The sequence below is a fragment of the Plasmodium brasilianum genome, chromosome 2, assembly GCF_023973825.1.
Source record: "Plasmodium brasilianum strain Bolivian I chromosome 2, whole genome shotgun sequence".
NCBI classification, from domain to species: Eukaryota; Apicomplexa; class Aconoidasida; order Haemosporida; family Plasmodiidae; genus Plasmodium; species Plasmodium brasilianum.
Genome location: NC_090115.1, coordinates 12691 through 34037, shown reverse-complemented (window position 1 = coordinate 34037; position 21347 = coordinate 12691). Strand labels below are relative to the sequence as shown.

Below are 21347 nucleotides of genomic sequence, written 5' to 3'. Positions count from 1 at the left end.
TAAATATGTTCATACATAATATTTACTAAAACATTTATGTTTTTTTTTTGGTTTTCTTCTTTTAAACTAGCATACATTAAATGTAATTATATTCAAATAAAAGAGATAAAATAAATTTATATTTTAGAGAGAAAAAAATGCGAAAAAATATAATATTCCAATTTCTATTTATTATTATTAAAAAAGTTACATATACAACAAAATTTTTTACTCTATATTGAATATAAAAGAACTTCGAATAAATATATTCTCTATGTGAGACAAAAAAGAGTTGTTTTTTTATTAAATTTATTACTTTTCCTTTTAATACATAGCTTGAAATATTATTATGAGCTATAATATAAAAATAAAATTTATGAATAGTACATACCCTTTAGCAGTTATCTCATTATATTTTCATTTTAATTTGAACATTCATTAATACGTGAATAAATATGTATTTCATTATTAATGAATTCTTATCTAAATTTTTAGTTCAATACCTCTAGATAATTATGGAATATCAGAAAGAGAATAATACTTTATTAAATGTTAGTACTAGCAAACAATTATTGAGGATAGATATAGAACTATAATATTCAAAACCAGTAAGAACCGATATAAAAATAAAAAATAAAATTAAAAAAGGTGAAAATAATTTATCACAACGTTTACATGCATTAAAAAATGACAACAAATATGAAAAATCTAACAAATTTGATCATAGCGCAAGTCTAAAAAAACAGGTAGTACACCAGAATTTATTGATAATTGTGAAAAATCAGATTATGTAGGTAATGAAATGATAAAAAATATAAATCATTAAATATTTTATCTAATGTTGAAGATATGGAAGAGATGATGTTTCAACTTAATATATACAATTTTTCCATTAAATCTTTTATCTGTAGTATAATTTAAAAAAAAAAAAAAAAATATATAAAGAATATCTAATAAAGTTATTAAAACCTTATTTTTTTAACCAGTACCATGATTAAGAAAAAAGAACTATTAAATGACTGGTGAGCCTTTTTTTTAAACATTTTATCTTTATTTCTGCAATTTTGTCATTATCGATATCATTTGTGTACAATTTAGGATAAAGATAGAAATACCTAATACATCCAATTATATCTCTTGCGATAGCCACTTTAAAGGAATTTTATTTTATTTACAAATAAAACGTATTAAAAATGATAAAGCTGCAGATGCCAAGAATCAACAATTAAAATATATTTGTTTTGAACCGAATAAAGAAAAAAAAAAGCCTTTTTTTTTTTAGTAAAAAAAAATTCTGATAATGAAGAAAATGAAGTTATTGATGTTGATAAAAAAGATTCTGCAGCAATAAAATATATTTAATTTATGAACTTGAATACTTGTAAAATTATATGAGTGCTTAATAGTATGAATATATAAATTCATAATATATATATATGTGATATTTCAGTTTTGCTTTAATTTATTTTTTATTTTTAAAAATTTTTCTGGTATAATTTTATATTTCCCTATAAATATAGGATCTTTTGTTTTCATTCTTATACAATTAATCAACTTTTGAAATTTTTATAAGAAAATGCAGTTCTTAACAATTTTTTTTGTTTGTTTGTCTATTTTATATTTGCATATATAACAAAAATATTCATATTTTTATTATTTATATTTATAATAAGAAAATACTATTCATGCACTTAAAATAAATTTTATTATTTGCTTTCATAAAATAAATTATTCTTTTTGTATTTTACTTATAGAAACATATTTTAGGCATTATTTAAAGATCAGTACTATTTTGATAAATATAAACAAAATGTTGTTATCAACATTTATTAATACTATATTGTATGTGCTTTTATTATCTTACAATTTCAGGCCTACTTATATAATATTATCTTATTGCTTTTTATTAGACTTGACAATATTATTAATGCAGATAAAGAACTATCATTCAAATTTACAGTTTTACTGAATTTTTTTAAAATATATTAATTTCATTACTTATAAGGAATCATTTAGTTCCTACTCATATTATATTTTTAGAAGTCTCTACTTCACATATTTGTTTACACGTAAAGAACACATAGTTTTTACCTTTTGACCTGATTTTTTTACTTAAAAATATTCATTATAGATTTAAATTATGTATATTACATATTTACATAACTCTAGAAGTATATAAAATAAATGGAGATTCCATTCTCATACGTATATACATATGCTTTCCTCCAAGTTAAACTATAAAAATTTAAAAACTTTATCAAGAACGCAATACATAAACTTATAATAACTTATTTTCTTTGTTATAAATGGCACGTTCTCATATTACAGTTATAACACTATGTTCTTATATATACGCTAAAAAAATTGTTATGCACTATATAATAGTTATATAAATAGGTGTCCTTCACAAAATGCAATAATTATTTTACGCATTTGGAAAACTTCATTTATGAGCATGTTATTACTAAAAATCATATGATTAAATTAAATGTATACCATTCTTAAAATATGATAATGAACTTATATGAAGCTACTAAAACATAATTATATTAAGTTCCAAAAAGTCATCAGTCCAGTATTCACTATCACAAGAAGATGCACCTTGTTATGTTATTGGATCTCGATTTGTTTCTATATTTCCAATAATTATATTAAAAATTCCTGCAATTGCTTTCGTATTCATTTTTTTTTAATAACACAATAAATTATGCTACTTGAAAATGTGGCTGTTCTTCTATAATACCCTTGATATATTTTAATGAGAAATTGTTGTCGTATAAGTGTTGTATCTGCATTTATGTAAGTTTCATCATATTTATTAGCTCTATTTTATGCTATGTGTTTTCCTTTAATAAGAAAAAATAAAAATAAGTTCAAATGCAAAAGTGCTCAAAATGATCAAAGACGAACAAATACTTCTTAAAATGATTAAACATATTAAGGAAAAATTAGGTATTATATAGAATATCATAATGCACAAATTTATAATTTACAAGTTCCCAATAATGGATATATTTATGCTTATAAATTAAAGTCCTTAACGGGTTAATTGAAGGATGTTTTAAAAAAATATTGAAAAAGAAAAAATGTTAGAATAAAGTTTTTCAGTAATAATACAGCAAAAGTAATAATATACATGTGAGAATTATTCCAGAAGAAAAAAAAGTTCATATAAAAATAACAGACCAAATGAGCTTGGTTAGATAAAAATATAAAAACATATGAAATTAAACGATAATTATTTAATTCAAATTTACATGTTATGAAAAAGAAATAGAGAAGATATAAAAGAACCCTAATATCGATTACATTACCAGTATTAATATTATTACTAAGAATAACATAGTTAAGATATATGTAATATTTATTGTGAAAAATTCGTCCATTTAATACATATATAAGGACAATTATATAATGAAATGCTCATGACTTTATCACTAGTTGTATTGGAATAAAAAATTTTTCACTGTATATGATAAAAACTGGTTATAATAAAGATATATGATATACTAATGTTAAATTAACACATAAATTATAATTTTCATACTATGATAATTAAATTATAAAGTATGTGAAACATTATGTAACAATTTCTAATATATCAATACTCAAAAAGTACAATATAATATTATGTAAATTATACATAGAAGCTTAATAAATAATCATAAAGAGTAAAATGACATTGATTAAAAATTAACATTAGTGTCACATATTTTATATTAAGATAATGAGAGTAAAAATAATTTATTGCATTATTCTTGATATGACATATAAAAAAAAAATACCGTATAGTATGACGAGACTTTACATTTATTTATATGACTAAAAGAATACACGACAAATTAAAATATATTTTACCATAAAAAATTTTTTTTTTATAATATATCCGTACTTATTATAATTTAAAATTTCATGAACTCTTAGAGCATATCTATAATTATAAATTGTAGTACGATATAAAATGAAATGTAAATTTAAATACATAAGTGCCTTTTTATAATATTTTTTAGCCCAGTTTTTACATTATGTACATATTGTATATTAAATAAAAAAAAAAATTTTATATGTTATTTAAAGTATTAAATAATTCTAAGAAAGATTACTTTTATGTATATTATCATATGTATTCTGCATTTTTATACGTATATACATACAGCAATTATATTAGTCCATTTTATTTTAACATTTTACGTGTTAAACATAGCAATTTTATTGTTAAATATTTTTTTTTAAATATATGAATTATATATTCATAATGCTATGAAGAAATATACAAAATTTTGAATTGTTATTATTTTTGAATTACTTTAAATTAAATTTTACGTATAAGATGCAGTATTATAAAATAGTTTTAATCATATTTAAAAAAAATAATGTAAAATACATCAACAAAGATAAGGAAATGTTTTTTTTATTTCCAATATAGTAAAAAAATAAAAAAATATAATAATAATAATAAAATAAATATTGTTATATAAATATTTGAAAATTAATTTTACATAGTTCCTATCGTATGCCTTCCGATACTTGAGAAAAAAATATTTCCCCTTATATTTCCACATATTCACGAACTAATATAAGAATATTATATATATTGTGTACCATATATATATACATATTATATATTCAAATACAACTATTTAAGTAAAAAAAATTACAGAACATAATAAATTATTTTTACGTACATTCTCCAGTGTATTATTTTTAAGCAAAATACGTTTAAAACAATCGGACAGTATTATATGGAATTAACATAAAATGAAAGCGACGATCAAAAAACAAAATAATTGTATAAAAATATGTGAAGCCTAAATATTTTAAGTGTAATTCGTTTAAATATAACTACAATAACATAATGATTTATGTCAAGCAATTATTTACAAAAATTTCTTAATATATATATATATTTTTTTTTTGTTTTTTTTTTTCTCACCATTTACTATCGCTTATGTAATTTTTTCAAATGAAGCATTAAAATCAGAAATAATATACCTACATTATAACCTAATAACCTTTGCTGTTAGTAATACATTTAAGTTGTTCTTCTATTATATTCACAAGTTCATTTCTTAAAATGTTATAATAATATTGTACATAAACTCTTTTATTTTTATTTCTAAATAAATATGTATGTATAGCGATAAAAAGATAATTTCATATAATTATCTAATACAGAAAAATTAGAAAAAAAAAATAATATATTCTTAATTTATATATTCAGATATATCTACGAATAACCACCGAATAAAAATTATAAAGTTTAAATGTTTCTTATATTACTTAATGTTGCATATTATTCCAGTTATATGGAGTTATAGTATCATTATTTTTTTTTATTAAATGTTATACATTACATTATTTTTTTAAAACCGTATAATATAATTAATTTTGCTATAAGTATATCCTAATAATTTTTCATATTTTAAAGAAGGGGCCAAATTTATACTTATTGATTAATATATCTTAATATGTATTTTAATAATTAAAATTAAGTCCGAAATTAATCATATTCAAAAGTTGCAATAGATATATACATAACAACATATATATCTAATAATCTGCACTATTTAAAATTACTCAATGATCTAATAAATACCATAAATAATTAACTTTTAGGTAATATATATATATATATATATAATAAAAAAAATTATATATATATTTCAGTGGTATGTACTTTCCACAACTATAGTATAAATTTAATGTAGTTTATATAATCTTCATTCTTCTCTCTATAATATCATACTAAATATATAATACCACTAAAATAATAATAACAAAATCATAGTGATTTATATCAAAAATAAATAACAAACATGACACAATAAAAAAGTATCTCACTAACAAGCTAATAACAACTTGTTCTATAGATTATTTATCTTCAAAATAAAGAAAAGAATAAAATCAATCAATCATATTAATTCGGATAGTATTATTTATATATATATGCCTGTAATAATAAAAAAAAAAGATATAGTACATATATTAATGATAATTTTTGCACAAAAACTTTTATATCATATACTATTATTATTACTTATATGTAATTTTTTAAAGTCAGATATTCAGCTTCTTTTAATAACGTTTGTACAGATTTTACATAAATATAATTACTCAACTGTGCTTTAAAGTAAGAATACTATTAAAATATATCTTCAGTTGTAATATATTTATTTAAGGTAAAAAATATTGTAAGCAAATAAAATGAACATTAATCCATTAAATTATTTTTTAGTTCACATATAAATTCTTTAGTTTATAATTTTGTAATTTCTATTAATATTTATTAGTTTAAAATTAAGATATTAATAAATAGAAAGATATAAATCAGTATTTTTTTTTTCAGTTTGTTATTTACAACGAAATAGAGTAATCATGTAGAGTCAATATGGATAATTGTTTTACCCGAGTAATATTTACTGTGTTTTTAATTTGCATATAATTATTGATAAATTATTTGCTAATGATACAATAAGTGATAATAAAACACAAAAAATTAATGCTTATATAATTCCTAATAATTTTTTCAAATACAGGACTACAGTGGATTAGGTTCTAACGCAGGACACTATATTGTCAAGCCAAAATTTAAACAGACTCGAAGTCAAATTTTATCTCGTCTTTCTTCTTTAGAGAAAGAGAGGGATAAAACAAAATTTAGGAATGAATGCTTAGATTTGGTTAATTTTCTAATTAAGAAAAAGGATGAACCTCCAGATTATACTAATCCAGAACGTTGGGTATCGGTACTTAGGAATTATTTTAAACATAAATTTGACAAGATTACTCAACATGGAGGTTGTCCTATGATTTTTGAACAGAAAGAACGAGATATTTTAGAATTAAAATATAATGCATTAGATTTCTGTGAATTAAATAATACCTATGAGAAAAAACTAAGTAAATTCAAAAAAGGAGGTAATAAATATGATTGTAATAGTAACGCTGAGTGTATACAGAATTGTAAGGAATATGACGAGTGGTTTGTAAGTAAGAAGGAACATTTCCAGAATAAGAGAAATCTCATTCATGAAAGTTGCATATTTAAAAGCTCGTCATCACAATTTCCTACAAAACAATGCAACATATTGAATTCTAGAATGTTAAATAATGTTCCTAAATGCCTACATAGGAAACCAGAGAAACCTACTGAACCTGCACCTAAAGAACAAGAAGAAATAAGCAGATCCAAATTAGATCAAGTTAATTGTAAAGATTCGCCAGTATCTCAAGATCAAAGTCTATCACAAGTGGAAGGCTCAACTGACGGCCCACCTCATAGTCCAATTGAAAGACAACCAGATAGTTCATCTGAAGAACCGCCTTCAGATCAATCTGATCTTCAGACAACATCTGAAGGCACTTCGATGGAAAATTCAGATACTTTAGGTGCCCCTACACAAGGTTCACTTATTCAAAAACCAGATGCACATACACTTTCTTTATCTCCAGAGAAAATATTTGGCAGTTCTTCATTACAACATTCAACTGGACAAGAATCAAACACAGACAGTGATACTGGAACTATTACTGCATCTGCTGAAGTATTACATCCTAAACCTCTTCCTGCTACCCCTGTAGACTCTAAAATTCAAGGTAACATTAATTCTACTTTCTTTCCTATTTTTGTAATAACTAAAAAAATTATTGCATATATATATAAAGTTAATGCAGGTCCAGTAGCAAATTCACATAACCCATATGTATCATCATTTTTAACAACATTTCTAATTATTATTGTATTTACTCTTTTTATTAAAGTAATATAAAATTAAGTATTAAAAATATTGTAAACATTAGATTATTGTAATAAATTAATTTTTAATTATATTTCTTTTGTATTGTAGTACGCATTAATAGGGAAGTTTAAAAAAAAGAAAAATATAAGAAGACAAATTAAATTTCTCAGAATACTACTACCTTCACATTCTGACAAGAAAGACAAGTTTTTATCAGATTATCATTTAGATCAGCCAATATATGATGATGAGGAAATCATAAAAAAATTAAAAATATATGAACATAACAATATAAAAAATACAAATATGTTAAAGAGAACAAAAGAAAGATCCAAAACTATTATAGAAGTACATATGGAAGTACTCGAGGAATTCAGAAATGAAGAATGGGAATTAAATAAAGGAGAATTTTTAGCAATATGTCTAGAAATATTCAAAAATGAGGAAGGTAGATCCTATCCTAATTTGATAAATGACTATCAAATAGAAAATATTCAATGCAGAAGTGATAATGAAGAAACAAATATTCTGTGGAATAAATGGATAGAAAAGCATAGAAATCTTTCTGAAAAATTGAAAAAAGAACATTGGTTTAATAATTTGAAAAATGAATGGAAAAAAGAAAAATCTAAGGTAAAAAAAATGGAAGAATTAAAAAATAAATCTTCAAACGAAAATCAAAAAGTTTCATTTTTAGAAGGAGAAAAAGATATATGGAGACAGTGGATATCAAACATGGGTAAAATTGTAGAACACTATCTGGAACAGGACTGGTTTAAGGGATTAACAGATGAATTTGATAATATGTTAGATGAATATGAAAATGAAGAAACTAAAAATAGTGTGTCACTAATAAATACAGAAGAAATGGAACATAACAAAAGTTGTGAAGAATTATATAAATATATTAAAAAAAAATTATTATCAAAATTGTGTATACTTGTATTTATGACAATATTAGAAGAATGCAAAAATGAGAAAAATGTAGAAAATTACGAATCATATTTAGATAGTTCCATAAATGAATCTATTACATTAGAAAACTCAAATAGAAAAGCAGAAATCTTAGAAGACACAACGGAATTCAAAAATGATGTTTTGGAGTATATAGTTAATGAGGAAATTCCTGCTTATAAAGAACAGAACTGTTTTAGGCTAGAGCTAGAAGATTGGATAAAAGAAAATGACGCACATATAAATTTTACGAATTAAGAAAATAATGTAGTGAACTACGATTAAATAATAGAATTATACTTACTGAAATTTAAAGATAGCATAATCAAAATATAATAGAGTGATATTCAAGTAAAATCAGATGATATCGATGAAATAAATTTCTTAAATGATATCATACAAAAAGGGAACAATTAAAAAGAAAATTATATATTAATGAGTAATTTAAAAAGAAAAAACAGGCTTTAAATACAAAGACATAAATGAATTTATTTAAAAAATATTCCAATTATACATAACTTGTTTTATTTCTAGTAGAATATTTCATTAGTGCTTGATTTAATAAAAATAGTAAGTTTTAATATGTATATATATAAAAATAAACTATTATATATTAAATATTATCATATTAATTTATGAAATTTCAAGCAATTCCTTTTTTTATTATTTCCTAATTAAATTTTTTTTTAAATAAAATAATAATATATATTATATTCATAACTTATAATTTTATAGTACATTTGTATTTATGTACTTATACGTTAGTTTAATACATAACATCTAATAATGGGAATTAGAGTAACAAAATAAGGATATTAAAGGGAAAATTAAGACCTTGCATAAGAATTCTTATAATTACATACATATATTAAATTATTCGTTCATCTATTTATGTTTTGTTTTTAAATAAATAATTTGTCTGTAAATATTTCATTTAATTTAATATTGAAATCTTATAACAGCTTAATATTCTTTTTTATCCTAAGAATAATTAATTTTAATTTTTTTAATAATAGGGTCGTTTTTAATGCATCATAGAGAAAAAAAAATTTCTACATTTTTTGATAATTTATTTTGCTTTCATATTAAGATATAAAGTTAAATGATATGTAGAATAGCACTTTTAATTATTTATAATTTAATATAATGTTTAATGAATCTGTTATTGTATGAATTTGAAAATCAACAAATATAATATCATTATTTTTTGATTATTAAGAAATATGATAATAATATGCATATAGTAAAAAAAATTTTAATGTAGATTTACCATACAATTAATTAATAATAGTTTTTTATATTTCTTAATTTAGATTCTATAAATTTGAAAAAAAAAAAATACCTCATCCGTAGTTGCTTTCTACGTTTTGCATACCTAAGACATATTGTTTCCTATACCTACGTATGATACCTAAAATGAAATATAGAAAATTTATTTATGTATTTAAAAAATAATATCACTGTTGTTAAATTAATTCTAAAATTCTCTTATAAAAAATGATATGGCTTTAATTATTATAATCAAGTAATTATAAATAAATATATATATATACAGGAATTTTATTATTCGAAGAGAACTATATGAGATATTAGAATATTGTTATATATATATAATATTTCTAATTTCCTGTAATATATTATTAAATTAGAATAAATATTAAAAAATTAAATATATGATAATCGTTATATTTAAATATCTACTTTATTTTTATCTTTATTCTTCGAATGAGTTTATTTTAGTTCTATGGGATACATTAATAAATTTTATTACTTTCATTTCATTTTGTTTTATTATATTTTATTTGTCAAGTAATATAACTATATAGGAAGAAATAAAAAATATCCCTAAATTACTTTTTATAATAATTATTTTTATTATACGAGATATTAGAAAAAAACTTAATGGTAATTTCTCTCAAATTTTTTATTAACTAATTATAGAAGAAATACAAACATTTTATTATCAATAAAAAATGAAGATCACTATTATAGTTAATTCTACATAAATAATTTTTATCATGTTATTTATTATATCATTTCATATTAGATATATATACTTCATGTATTACTTAATTTGCTTAAACTATTTTTTATTCACATTGACAAATTATTACATTAAACCCATGATAATAGCTTCTATATTACAATCCACGTTTATACTAATTTTTTAGAACTAGTAGAATAAATTGTAAACTCCTAATATATAGTACAAATAGTTATAAATATAAATATAAATATATTTTTAAGAAATAACAATACTAGTATCAGAAAAATTCTTAAAAAAAAATTTTCATACTATTATTTCTAAATATTTTTTAAAAATAATAATTCTTTATTCATACATGAAAACAATGGTTACTTGTAAGACACTTAGCAACAAATTTGTAATTTTTAAATAGAAATAATGTGAAAGTATTTAATGTTCAGTATCACATATAAATATTACTTCCATTAAATATTTATATTTTTTTTCTTATATTGTATGCTAAATTTTTATATACATTAGAATTATGTTAATATTATTATAACATTTATTAGATAAAGAATAGTTATAAATAATAAAATAATGGAAATTCCATTGCACATATTGTTTGATATATAATTAATCGTTAAAATATAAAAATAATTTTTTTCAAAAATATGCAAATATATATATAAATAAAGAAAATAACTATATATAGTTATGTATGTTTTGTTAAAAACACAATAACACATAAATATCAGAAATAACTTATTCATTATCAATTTTTTGCATAGCAAATATATTTAATAAATAGATAATATATTTATACTGTTTCAATAAATATAATGCTACATTATAAGAAAATATTACATAATATAGATTAAATTAATTTTAACATTATATTCAAAAAATAGTGCATATAATTGTAACAATAATTTACTTCAAATAATTGTTATTAAATTTTTTTTATATTATATTTTTAGGTTCGTTTCTTTATTGTTTTTTAGTGCAACAATTTTTATTTTTTGATATATGTATTTTCTTATTAATGTGAAATGCATAATAATTGCATTTTAGGGCATCATTAATGTATTAATTAATTAGGTATATGTAATATTTAAAACAATTTTAACTATGTAAATTTTATAATTTTTATCAAATTTTTTTTTTTTTTTAATTACATTTTCTTTTTTTTTCCTAATAATATTAGAAAAAGGCATTTTTTACTTCAAAATCTTGTTAATACTATTTCTTAAACTGTTGTATTATTTAAATTCTGAATTAATATTAAAAAATATGTATGTCATCATTACATAAGAATATTCTGTTATATATTATTTATAAAAATAAAATCTTAATTTATCTTTTATAACTTCGAAAGTAATATCATTTAAATAATATTTATTATATAGCTGGATATCTATTAATCATTTTTGCTTAAAATATATAAGACCAAGACATACTATATAATATATATATAAATCTATTAAACTGCTAATTATATATATATATATATATGTTTTTTTTTTTTTTTTGTTCTACTTACATTATTATTTTTGAAAATTATTAGAAAGAAAAATTTAACAAGCAATAATTTATTTTCAAAATATTTTTCATTAACTTAATTGTAGCATATAATTTTAAAAAGATATGTTCTCAAAAGCTATCTTACTTATATTACATTATGTAATTTTATTGCATTTATACATTTTCATAACAATAAATTAACAAATTATTTTATTATTATTCTTATATAGAATATGTATATGAAAAATAAAATTTTTTTGATAAAGGTTATATTAGGATTATATAGTTGCTGTTGTTTTATTATAATTATATATCTTTTAATTTTTTCTTTGAATATATCATATTGATATAATATTAAATAATAATAATTTTATAAAAAAATATACTATAATATTTTTGTTTAATATACATATCTTCTTTCCTCATTTTAACATATGATATATTTATCATTAACTATAGAAATCTAAAAAATTTTTAATTTTAATGTGGTCAAAAACAGTAAAGAAAAATTATAATAAATATTCTATTGAATATCGTAGAAAAAAATATATTGCTAAAAACTCAATTATTAAAAAGATTTAGCAAACAAAAATAAATTCAACATGATGTTACATAAAAATAAATTTTTTTTCATTAAAATTTGCGCATTTTCCATCTTAATATGGATATGCCATAATTCTTATGAGGTACAATAATTATTATATCCAATAATTTTTATGCTTTTTTTTAATATTACTTTTTCATAGTAAAATGAATATTTCATGAAAATGGAAATGCAGATAATTTTTTAAATAATATATTTTTACCCTAATTTTTAGTCAGCTTCCTCAGATAAAACATGGAATAATAGAATTAACCTAAAAAACATATTAGATTTAAGGATATGTAGATTGTTATATGGAGAACGAGGTCGAAATCAAAAAAATATAGGCTTACCTTCAGAGGAAAGACTTCAAAAGAAATTTCAAAAAGAACATATGTCAATAAAAAGTTATGATCATCAAGAAAGAAAATTTGGAAAATTAAAAGAAAAATCGTCTCGAAAGGAAAAAAATATCCCCAGAAAAAAAAATATATTATCATTCATATTTGGACCTTTAAAAAAATTAGATTCTGTATACGAGATGGAAGTAATAAAACCATTTATTTTAGTGTACAAAAGATCAGAGAATTCTAATGTTAAATATAAAGAAAAGATTCTAAGGTTCCTTTGGGTATTTAATCCATTTATAACATGTTTTGTTATCACATTTGGTTTAATAGCCCTTCATTCTGTAGATAGCATTTCTGAGTATGTGGCACATATCCTTTGTGCATTAATGCCAATGTTCATATTAATATATTTTTATATTTCCTATAAGTTTTGGAAACATAGTATTTTGAGTAATCATCAAGAATAAAACAAGGATAAGAGATTTTTTTAATTTTTATTAGGATAATATGAAAGAATGTTACTTGGAAATTTTTAAATATAGTGTTGCAATTTTAGTACACAAGAAATTTTATATGTGTAAAAATATATATATTTATGCAAATATGTATTATCTATGTGATACAATAATTGTTTCTTTTCAAATTTTATAAAAGTTCTATTACTATACTTATTTACAATAATATAAATAGATCATTTATCATTTGATTGTTTACGTATTTATTTTTTTATATATTCTATGAGAAAATATACATTTTTTAATTATAAAATTTATTCATTTATATATGTAAAAAAACCAATAAAGATCTATGTTATAATTATAATGGAATAGTCATGTATTGTCTATTTTTTTGAATGAGTTAGTAATTTATTCCATTTCTTTTTATATGTTATCGTGTATTTTAATATATTTGTCTATATATAAACATATATTATTATGAAGTTTTATAATTGTCTTCTTAATGTGAATATGCTTAGTGAATATTTATAGATGTACATTACATTTTAATTACAACAATATTATTTGAGAAAAACGGTAATCTAATGATCGAAGTGTTTTTATTAAACTTTAGATCAATTCTATAATTTTCTCTTACTCAAAAGAACTACTATTTGTGTGTAAATTTTAATTTTTTCAGATGATATAATTTGAGTAAAAAATGAATACATTTTAGAATTACATCTTTTATATTATAAATAAAAATCATATTTCATATCCATTTATTTCATAGCCACTTTTAAATGAAGTTATTCATTGTTTTATTTTTTGTAGCTTCTACATTATGAAATTAAAGTAATAATTTTTTTTTATATATATTTTGTTAAATCATAATGTCGTTGTTCCATCTTTTCCATATGTTCCACTAAATACATAATACTAATTTAGCGTAAATTAATCGGATAAAGTGTATAAATATTATTTATAATATTTTTCTTTTTATTCTCATTAATATTAACCCAATTTTTATTTAATAAGTCAAAAGTTATTAGCAGGTCATTTATTGTTTAATCATTAAAACAAAATATAAAGTGTCTATAAGCATTTTTATCAAAAATTTATTATGTTCAGGTATATATAATGCATAGAAATTCTTCTCAACTCGTCCAAAATGGTTCTACATAGTATCAGAATCATCATTTTTCTATGTATCTATTAAAACAAGAAAAAATATATTTAATAATCCTTACAATTAACTTAAGTTTTTTACATAAATTATACAAATTAAAATTCTCCAAAAATTCTCTATAAAAGTAAAACAAAAAAATTTTTACTCTTGAACAAGTAAAATACTATATAATAAAACATTAATGTACAAAATTATAATAATAATTAAGAATGTCTCTTTAAAAATGTTCCTTCACCAAAAACGTTAAAGTCTGTAATTTCAATATATAGTTTATTTATGCGAAATTTTTAATTTACAATGACTATATTAAAAATATAATACATATAAAAAATAAAATTGAATAATAACTATTATATTAAAACTATCCTTCAAAAGTATTACTTAATTTTTTATAATTAATGAAGGTTCATTTTTTTCATAAATAAGAAAATTATATTTTATTAGTTTATAACATATTATATTAATAAATGCATTAGTAGCCTTTATATCTTCTTTTTTTTTATTATAAACTTAAATTTGATACCATATTCTCAGTACGAGTTTATTAAATATGAATTAACTATATAAGTATTATTTTTTTGTAAATAATTTTAGAATTATATATTTGCTTTACTATTATAATTTTTTTTTTTTTTTGTTAAATATATTATTGTTCACTAATAAAAAAAAACATTTATTTTATTAATTTCTCCATTTATTTTTTTATTATATTCTTAACGTATTTGATAAATTATACATTATTTTTTTTTCTTTTTTAGATTTTCAATTAATACTTTTTTTTAAAAATATATAACATAATATCATTATAATTTCAAAAATGTTTTATATTAATGTATAATTTTTATGGAAAGGTGTAATGCACTTGATGTAATCAAAGTAATTGCATTGGATATATTAATTATTTTCATCGATTTCAAAATATAATAAAAAAAAAGGTTTTATATTATATACTACTATATATTAATTCAAGCATAACAATTATAATCATAAATAATATTATTTTACTTTTTTTATTATTATTATGCATAAAAATATGTTAATGAACTTAATTTATTGTATTTTCCCTAATTACATCTCGGATGCCCGAAATAGTTAAAAAAAAAGAGGGAAAAAAATATTTCTTTTTGTAAGAACTTACAGTTACACAACATTCAAATAATTTATGATAAGTATTATTAAAAAATAATACCACATAATTATTTAAAATGGTTTTTAAATTACCCTTATTTAAAAAATCATGTTTATTTATGCATAAATAAATTTCTAAAATGTCTAATATACAATTGAAAAATTGCAATAAATTTGTTTCCAGTAGTAAATATATTATATATTAAATTTTTTAAATTGTTTTATATATATTTAAAAATCTTTTATAAAAACTATAATTCAAATGAAATTAAAAAAATATATATATTTTTATACAAGTATGCATTTTATTCTATGAATTCCATTATATATGTAAATACAAAATATAAAGTTAAGCTTATATAAAGCAAAAAAATTATAATAAATTTTCTATTAAGATATATATTTTATCCCATTAAATATGAATATATATAGTAACTGCAAACGTCTATATTATTTATGGAAAAGAATGTTCTGTGTAAAATATAATGGTTTTTTTTTACAAACATCCATTTATATATATAATATTTTACATTAAAAAATGTATATATATATTAATTAGTTAAAATTAAATATCTTAATAGAATATTATAATATTAACTAAAAATTAAATGACATAATTCTTATATTTTTTATAAATTTTTATCATAATGTTTGTAGGTTTCCAGATAAAATTATCTTTTTCCATGTTTTACTTTCTGTAGGATATGAACTCTTATATAAATTAATAGCGCACATATAAACGGGTTATTTCCAACGAAATGTGATTATGTGCTAAAATATTTACAATAACTAAAATAATTATATAATATAATTTTCACTTTTATTTAAATTTATGTAGCGAAAAGGATGTTGCATTAACTGATATAGTGTAAACTTTTCATATATACATTACATATAAAATGTTATATTTACTTTTTTTTTTAATTAAATATATCATTAATATAAGATAATGCATACTTCCAGTTATATTATAAAATATCATACTAATAAAAATTAAGTTATATGTTTGTGCATTAAATACAGTTAACAACGATTTGTATTCTTTAATTTTTATTATATTAAAGAAAGACGTACTATGAATACCAATATATTGGTAGTTCTTGACATATGTTTTTCTTATTTTAAAATATACCTAGAACACTATTAACGCTATTTATAGAACATATATAGAAAATATAGCACACAACTGCGAAAATATTAAGTTAATTTTTTAAGAATATTTATCATAATATGCCAAAAGTTTTTTTTTATTTTTGTATCCTTATTATTAATTGAAACTTTGTATATAAATAATATATTATCAGACAATTTTTATTATTATAAAACGGAAATGAAGTTGTTTCTAGAATACATATTAATAACCTATTAATCTTAGTTCATTGATACACTCTCATTTGCAATAAAAAAAAGAAAAAAAATAGTAGCATATATATTTATAATATCTTTTTTGTATTATACATTTAAATAATTCTTATAAAATTGGAATCAAAACATATTTCAAGTAAAGTAATAAATATCCATAGTTCTCACTTATTTACAAGAATTTTTAATATCCATAATTAATAATGAACTATAAATAATTTATATTTAATTGCTACGTCATTTTATTTTATATTTATATTTTCATATTAGAATTATTCAAAAATTTAAACATGTAAAAAAAAAAAAAAATTTGTACTAAATATATAATATAGTACATTCTTTATAGCACCATCTATAATAAGTATTAAATTCTATTTTTACAAAAGCAAAAAAATATAAGTTCTTTTCTTTTTATTTCATATAAAACGAGATATTTACTAATAATATAAAAATTATCATACACTTTTGTTATATAGCGAAAAAAATAATTTTTACAAAAAGAACGTAAATAAAATGAAAACAATGTAAATGCACCTTTTAAGTTTAACATCATTAATTTATCTTAATAGTTTAACAAATTAATAGTAACTTCACTATTTTGCATGAATTCCTTAATACTTATACATATTTTATATACAAGTATGCATAAGTAAATGGACATATATTATGATAAAATAATAAAGGACTTTGCAAAAATCCTTTAAAATACAAATTAATAAAATAAAACAATCAAATTTAACAGGAGTTAAGAATAGTTATTTTTGTACTATATATCAATATGGTTATATATATAGGTACTGTTATAAACATTAAGTAATTGTAAGTAAATTCCTTATGAATGTATTGTTATTAAGGGTATTATATATCTTATTTTTTGGTACAAAACTTTTTTCTTATGAAAGAGCTTAACTCCTTATACTAAATTTTTGGATTATTTGCCTTTATTATTTCAAATTTTATAACTTTTATAAAAGTGTAAATAATACTTATTACAAATAAGAATAGAACAATTCCAAAAAACACTGAATTCGCTATTACAGGATAATAAAATTTAGAACTACTACTGATGTCATATGCGACACCTAATATTGAAAATGATGTTCATTTCAAAAAAATTAAAAGGATTGGAATAGTTCTTAAATCTTTCTTTCCACATATCATTGTATTGGTAGATGTTTATTAATTTCTGCGTTATTCTTAATTTCATCTAAGGAATCTAATAGAATGAATATTTTTACTTTCAAAAAAATTATCCATTTAATTAAGTAAAGAAGACTTCTTTTTATTAGGTACTTTATCACTTTCTTTTGTATTTAATAATTTTTCTTTTAACTTTAAGCTTAATTATGAAGCTTATTTGTCATTTTTAAATATATCTTCCTTTTGATTCAGTAATTTATTATTTCCCTTATCACCTGACATATATATAGTAGATTTTACATCTATCGAATTCTGTTCTAATAGTCTATTAGTTGTTAAAGTTAAATGTACATGTAATATATACTTATTATATCATGAATTATAACAGTTTTTAAAAAAGAAGAAACATAAAAAATTATTATTTGCAAATATATGTATTTTAGAACAAAGAAAATACTGTTTTAAAATATAGAGTGTAAAAAAAAAAAAAAAATATGAAATATTATTGAAATACAAAATAATCGTTAAAATTTCATATTCGAATTAAAAGGGTAAATATTAGAGATTTTAACAAAAATGGGGAACTTAAAATTTTCTTTCATTGCTGACATTTTTAATTCTATCATATGTTGACTAAAAAAAAAGTTGACTATATATTAAGTTCTCCAAATTATGAAAAAATAGTATACGTTATTATTTTTGACTTATTTTATTTTACATATAATAAATTTAATTTGTGTAGTAACAGTTTATATTAAATTTTACAAATATAAAACAAGTTTAAAAATTAGCATAATTTTTATATAGGGATATTATATATATAATAAAATAATTATGAAAATAATTTATATAAATATAAATGGTAAATATTTAAAGTATTAAGATAAATTATTTAATAGTAATTGGATGTAAATTCTTTTTTATCTTTATAAATCGTTTTTAAAAAGAAAAAGAAATAATAGAAAAAGAAGATTAGTTAAAATAAAATATAAAATTAAACCACTGCTAAAATTTTTTTTATTTTAAAAAATATATTATATGTGGAAAATGTATAATAATCTATATTAAAAAGCTCTATATGAAATTATAGGTTATTTTAAATTAATAATTCTTAATTTGTATCTGATGTATTTTCTATTTTTGTGTTATAGCTAAGTAATATTATTTATTATTATTCTAAGAATAATAAAAAATAAATACGAAGTCATGAAAAATATTTATTGTTAGATAAAATACACATTAGTACTAACGTAAGAAAAATACATTTTTACTTATGAACAATTATATATCAATAAAGCAAAATTTAGATTTATCAAACAGTTATATGATTCTTCATATATTCTTAAATATATTTTAATAGTGAGCTCTGTATTTCTGTAAAAAGTCTTTAAAATAATATAGTTTGTATCTAATTGCAAAAATAATTAATTTTTATTTAATTAACATTCTAATATTTCATAAATTCCATATATTTATTCCTTCTAAATTATAATGTAATTTATATTTAGAGAAATACTAATATAACAAAAAAAAAAAAAAAGAGGATCATAATAAATTTAGTATAAAACCATAGTATGCAATTCCGCAATTTTGAAAAAATATATAGCCACATAATATTACAAATAAAATTAAAGCAGAGAATATACATATATATGATATATAAAAGTTTTAAAAGGAAAATTTAGAATATAAAAAATTTTATATATTTTTTTATGAAAATATATACAACAAATTAATTACATGCTGTTTTGCGTAAATACATACTATTAAAAACATTTATTTAAGAGGAAATATAAACAAAGAATGTTTTTATAAAATACAAAAACTCTTTATAACAAGAAAATTATTTCATATCATATGAATTTTACTCCTTTTAGATTATAATACAATAGTTAATGATTGTAAATTTATCATATTTAACAAATTGTTATTAATTATATTAAAAAAAAAAAATTAACAAAATGGAAAATTTGTAGTACTTTTATCTCTGTATGCTAAAAATTATAAGAAAAAAATTAATTAATTAAAAAAAAATAATAATAATACATTTAAAATAACTTTTTTAAATTTATAAATCAAGTTGTAAAAACTGACGAAATTATATTTTCATTCCAATAAATTAAATGAACATACAGTAACATTTGCAATGACACATGGTTAGTATCTTTTACGCGCTTTTATCATTTCGTAGGTACATATTTTAACAAATAAAACAAGTTTTTACATCCAAAATATATTAACAAATAAAGATTCGTAATAAAAGCATTACACATCTTGCATTATGAAATGTATTACAAAAACGAAAAAATTTCATTTAACACAATGAAAATAATATTTTGATTTGTTCTCATTCTTAAAAATTCTTTGTATAATTTATTTAAAAAAAAAAAAATTTATTTTTTCTTTTATTTAATATAAATATTTATTTTATTTATTCGTTTAATTTATAGAAGAATAATACAAAAAATACATAACATTTTTGGTGTTAAACATATTTTATGATAGATATTTACCTAATATTTATAAAATACATTTAAGTAAACAATTAATTAAATATAATAATAATAAAATTAAAAAGCCCTTACATTTAGGAACTGCATAGTTATACTCAAATTTAATAATTCCTTATAGTTAATTACTAAAAATGTACACTTATAATAGTTAAATATTTCTTATCCGTAAAATGAAGCATAAGACTGTATTTATGAGATATCTATAAAAAACTATTTCTTCTTTTTTTACATATTCTTAAAGAGTCAATGCTAGAAATAAGAAAGAATTATTATTCATAATTATAAACGACATATGTTTTTATATGACCTTTAAATAATATTAAAAACTTAAATAATATATATAGGGGCATCTATTAAAAATAGAACAAAATATATATCTCTAAAATACATTCATAAGTTGAAAACACTGTAGATAATATATATTTATTTTGACTACGCCGAAAGATAATTTATATTTTTATAAAAATATAACACATTATTGGA

The 21347-nt window shown here is 19.2% G+C and overlaps 2 protein-coding genes across 2 annotated transcripts; both read left to right on the top strand.

Annotated features, from left to right (window-relative positions):
• Positions 1 to 6367: 6367 nt before the first annotated feature.
• On the top strand, positions 6368 to 8930 carry MKS88_000617 (uncharacterized protein; the record flags this gene model as incomplete). Its single annotated transcript, XM_067217360.1, has 3 exons — positions 6368 to 6388; positions 6516 to 7575; positions 7840 to 8930. 3 exons carry the CDS (start codon positions 6368 to 6370, stop codon positions 8928 to 8930), a joined length of 2172 nt encoding a protein of 723 aa, XP_067075403.1.
• A 3834-nt stretch (positions 8931 to 12764) lies between these two features.
• Positions 12765 to 13562, top strand: MKS88_000616 (uncharacterized protein; the record flags this gene model as incomplete). Its single annotated transcript, XM_067217350.1, has 2 exons — positions 12765 to 12848; positions 12981 to 13562. The coding sequence occupies 2 exons, from the start codon at positions 12765 to 12767 to the stop codon at positions 13560 to 13562; spliced, it is 666 nt and encodes a 221-aa protein (XP_067075402.1).
• Between the last annotated feature and the right edge of the window lie 7785 nt (positions 13563 to 21347).